At 39.9% G+C, this 5,290-nt stretch overlaps 1 protein-coding gene across 1 annotated transcript in view; it reads right to left on the bottom strand.

Moving 5' to 3' along the window:
• Positions 1–2,344: 2,344 nt before the first annotated feature.
• Positions 2,345–5,290, bottom strand: part of top1b (DNA topoisomerase Ib) — a 30,350-nt gene continuing 27,404 nt past the window's right edge. Inside the window, exon 21 of the mRNA XM_053643255.1 lies at positions 2,345–4,533. Coding sequence (XP_053499230.1) covers positions 4,431–4,533 — 103 coding nt within the window. The 3' untranslated portion in view covers positions 2,345–4,430. The remainder of the gene's footprint in view (positions 4,534–5,290) is intronic.

Here is a 5,290-nt window from a genome sequence, read left to right as displayed (position 1 = left end):
ATATGCAAATTAGGACACACCTTCATATTGTCCTGACATCACAACGAGCCTAATGCTCATTACCGTTTCGTTAACTGAGCTAACGTGCTTGCTAACACGTCGGAGGTGGATAAACGTGAATTTTCAGTATCAGTCCCGATTTGCGTCGGTTTTTACGGACGTTACGAAAGCCCCGACACTGGAGACTCCTTCCATAAACGTTCCGTCCGATTTCTCCTCGCAGAAAACATCGCAACGTCGACGATTTTTTTTTTTTTTTTTTGGTCTAAAAATCCGTCTGCGATAGAGGTCCCTGTGAACGAGCCGTTACTATAGAAACGGTAACGTATTTAATAATACAAACCGATGGAAAATGACTCGACGCCTTCTGACCAATCAGAACCCAGGATTCGGTATCGCTGCGCTGGTGTAAAGTACGAAGGTGCGGTGATATTAGAAAAGCACGCAGCGTCGTTGCGCCTCATAAGGAGGAAGATGTATCCGCGTTATCTGTGCCACTTCTGTGCAGAAACCGACTGTAACCTGAAGAGCTGCGGCGCTTGTGGTTTGGCTTTTGCTTCTCACGAGAACCGTTTGCAAAAATGTGCAGCGAGGAACCTGCACAGGAAAGAACTCTATGCACGTTACTCGCTCGCGTCCGCACTCTGCTGCAGCGACAGAGACGAAACAGAGCAACAGAAACTCGAGCAGATGAGGGGAAATAAAAACGATTCAGGGGAAAAATATGGTTCCCATCTGCATCATCTCCAGCCTGTGATCTGCCCGATGAAGAACGTCTGGAGTGAAGCCACAGTCTGACGTTTTCAATATCAGACTCTAGAAAATCTCACGTTCGGGGTTGAAGGGCCTCTTAACCCAATCCAGATGCAGGATCAGATTGGGTTAAGAGGCCCCTTTTTTTTGGTGTTTTGCTTTTGGGGTTTTTTTTCATGCGACGACGTGCTACTGTAAATCATCACGTAGAGTTAAAGGTGCAGTAAGTGAAACTTGTGTACGCGTTCTGAGAGCAAGACGCACTCCAGGGCGATGTACGGTTACCGTTGCGATCCTAAACTGGTGTTTTAGAGTACGCGCAGCGCTGCTGAATTCTGGATTCGGATCAATCAGAAGGTCCCGATTAACGTCCTATAAGAGTAGTGCGGCTGCACCAACCACAGGTCTGTTCTGGTTTCTATAGCGGCTTGTAGACGCGCCACATAAACGTCGTTTCCACGCCATGGCGAATCCGTTTGTAAGGAGAAACGCGTCTACGTGACGTCTGTGGACGGAGTCTCCAGTGTCAGAGCTCCGTAGCAGTCCGCGGTAAAGCTGGAACGCCTCGCGGTGATGTCACTGGACACTTTAACAGGATTTACGTAACGTAAGCATGTTCGCTCAGTTACTAACTGCAGGCTGTTTGTGACGTCAGAACGTGGAGGCGTGTTTGTATGAATTTGCATATTCATAGAGCCTAGCATTTTTAATTATTAGTATTTTTTTTATATTAAAAGCTTCTTCCACTATTCATTATCCTCCACGGATAGTTTTTAACACGTCGAAACACCGCGCCGTGGCGTCGTTCGAGTAAATTTACGATGATACGACCGATCGGATTCAGAGCAGCGCGCGTCACCGGCGCCGACGTTTAAACGCGAGTTTTTAAACGGAAGGAGTCTCCAGTGTCGGAGCTTTGCAACACTCGGAGGTTAAGCTGTCAGTTTCAGTTTTCGAGACGGAGGCGTTTCCGTTTCTCTGCGGTTTCCTCGGTGAAGGAGCGAGCGTTTAACGCATGTGAACAGGAACCGACGTGCTTCGTGGACGTTCGCGAGCGTTTAACGGAACTATAGACGTGAGAACACTAGACGACGGGCTCAGATTATTTGGCTGCTTTTTTTTTTTTTTTTTTTTAAATGGTTTTAATTTAAATGATCTAGGTTTAATAATACGATAATAATCTAAAATAAGTCAAAAGCTTGGGCAATAATGTTTTTTTTAAATCAAGATTTGAAGTTGTTGGAGTATTGCTGTGGTATAAGAGAAATAAATCACCGGAACGTGGTGATAAATGAACTTTGTAAGAGTAACAAGTCGTCACGTATTAGTTTCCTGTAGTGGCACGACACACCGGTGTTTTATCGTAAACACGAACACTGGGTTTATCTCGGGGGTAAAAGCCCGAGCGGAAAAACCAGAAATATTCATCCGAGACCGCGCTCCAGCGCCGTTTCTAACGGCCCTCGCTTTAATCGCCGTCACGAATTTAAAGAACCTTCCAGGACCAGGGCTTAAACGTTCTCCTCATCATCAAATTTATAGCAAACAGGACGGAGAGGAAAAATAAAACCCACGCCAACACACCAGCACGGAGATTATTGCAATACAAAGTTTATTTAAATTCTGAAAACAAAACAAAAACAAACAAACAAACAAACAAACAAACAAAAAAAAAAATACACAAAAGCAAGACATCAGGATGAACGCGAGGATGTGAAATAAAAGGAGAGAATAAGAAAGAGTGGCATGATTTATTATTTGCAAAAACAACCGATATGGATATTAAAAATAATAATAATAGAACATGATTGCTTAAGGCTAAATGTGGTAAAAATGTTGAAGTTAGCTTTAGCACACTTTCTAACAGCTATAAATAAGTGCAGAGCCTCACATTAAAAAGTTAACTTCGGACACTTCTGTTCCTAATTCTTTACAAAGAAGATCCCAATCTTCCACATGTACACCATTTCATCTCACGCCTCTATTCATTTGGCAAAAAAAAAAAAAATTGCATCTCACGTATATAGAGAAACCAGTTCTTCATGTTTATGATCGTGTGTGTGCGCGTGTGTGTGCGTGCGTGTGTATATATCCTCACACACGTCTCACCCAGCCATGTTTCAAGTAAGAGTGTTATAACTGTACTGCTGAGGAAAAAAAAACTTTAAAAAAAAAAAAAAACACACACAAAAAAAAGAAAAAAAAAAAAAAAAAAAAGCCAAAACATTCTGCACAGGAGGGAGAAAAAATAAAAATAAAAACACGAAAGACAAAGTAAAATTCACTACAACGTCAGCGTTAACATGGAGGTCGCCCCTTTCACATATTCGCAGAAATAAAAATGTACATCCCTGATATAAACAAAACAAAACAAAAAGTATATTTTATATATGTATATATATATAAAGAATAGGGATGCACCAATCCGATATCATGGATTGAGATATAAAAATTTTTCCCGGATCCGACCCAGACGATTCTGACGACGGATGAGAGGGGAAAAAAAAAACCAAAAAACAAAAAAAAACCACCAACCCACACATAAAACTGTTAAGGTTCGCTAAAAAGACGAGAAAGGCCCGAAGCACTGAAACACTCCCGCGAGTGTTTTTAAAATGTTTTATTTAGATGCTTTCTGCGTAATAAAAGAAAACTTCAGTAAGCTTTGTTACATTTTAAAATTTACATTCAAATAAAAAAAAAAATTAAAAAAAAGGAAGAAATAATAATAAAAAAAAATTCCTCATCGATTTGATTGATTATAACGTACTAAAAATAAACACGTGACTGTATAATTTATGGTAAATATATTCGATAATTACATTACAGTACGGCGTTCGTTAGATTTAAAAAGCGGTAACGTTCTCGAGGGATTTTTAACCCACCGTAAAAATGTTCAGCACTTTAAAAAAAAAAAAAAAAAAATGGAAATATTTTATAAGCATTAATACTTCTATATTAGATGAACAGAATTGATAGAATAGAATATAGAAATGCTTAAAAAGACCTATTTTTTTTTTCGACGTGTTTGGAGATCCCTCGCTTTGAGTTATTGTTCTGGCTCAGTGACTCACAATACAGAAAAAAATATTATTAATAAACTTGTTATTTTGCGTTTATACTGTTTTTTTTTTAAAAAAAAAAAAAAAAAAGAAAAAGATAAAAAAAAAAGAAAGAGAAAGAAAAGGAAATAAATCGGCTCAGTACGGGGGAACGGGACGAGGAAAATAAAAACACTGGATTGGTGCATCCCTGGACTGGTGATGTATTCAGGTACATGATCCAAACATTTCTACATCTCGCTGCAGTTTAAACACACACACACGCACACACACACACACACACACACGCACGCACGCGCCGAGTCTCGAGTCTTCCACAATGGCTTTCCGTAGTTCGGTTCCCACGTGCCTCTTAAAACAACTCTGATTTATTTCTTATATTAAAATATAGAATTCATCGATAAACCCCACGGCTAAAACCTGACTAGGACACTGAAAAACCCCAGAAGCGAGTGTGAAGCCTAACGCGTGTCTACCGGAGCGAGGTGGTGGTGGAGGTGGAGGTGGTGGAGGATCTCCTCAGGGTTCCACGTTTCAGGACTCGGTTTAAACGTTTCAGCAGACAGATTGTTTACGGGGGAACGTTTCCGCTTCGTTTTCGTGTTTAGTTTTGTTTTAAAACTCGTAGTCTTTGTCCGCCATGTCGATGGCCCAGGCGAACTTCTCCCGCTGCGTCTTGTTGTAGATTTTTTCGATGGGGATTTCCCACTTTTTACACCTGTAGAGAGGAGACAAAACATTTATCCTGCTCTCACACACACACACACACACACACACACACACTCACACACACACGATGGACGTGCGTGCTGGAGTGTGGGGGAAAGTTCAGAAGAAAAATCTCCCATGACACACTCTCCTAAACAGAAAGCCCCTCCCGAGAGAGAGGGAGAGTGTGTGTGTGTGTGTGTGTGTGTGTTTGGCTCGGGGAGTTCCTGTAGCTATTGTATCATAGCGAGGACTCTTCTCCCAGAATAGAGCTGGAGGTGGGACAGCAGGTGATCATAACAACCTCCGCGTTGATCCCTCACCCACAAATCCTCCCCGATATTCTACTTTTATTCGTTTTCTAAATGATGCATCTCAATATTTAACCCTTTCATGCAGATTGCCCACACTTACAGACCGGAAAATATCTAAGATCATCTCTAAGAACTATCAGAACTTCTCTCTCTGCTAACGATATCTCTCTGCTAACTTCATGCTAATAAATTTAAATAATAAATAACAAAAAATTAAAGTACAGTAACTTTTTTATATATACCATATTATATTATATAAATATACAGTTAATAAATATTCTAGAAAATAAATTTCACTCCATTGAGCTCCACTTGTATATATTATAGCTAGTGTTATATATATATATATATATATATATATATAAAATATATTTATATAAAATTAAAGAAAAAAAACCCCTAAGCTCTATATTTCCTTAAATTTTAGTAAATGCTCAAACATTCTGTCTTCAA

Source organism: Ictalurus furcatus, chromosome 15, assembly GCF_023375685.1.
Source record: "Ictalurus furcatus strain D&B chromosome 15, Billie_1.0, whole genome shotgun sequence".
NCBI lineage: Eukaryota > Metazoa > Chordata > Actinopteri > Siluriformes > Ictaluridae > Ictalurus > Ictalurus furcatus.
The sequence above is the reverse complement of the archived record's forward strand: the minus strand, read 5'-3'. Positions and strand labels throughout refer to the sequence as shown.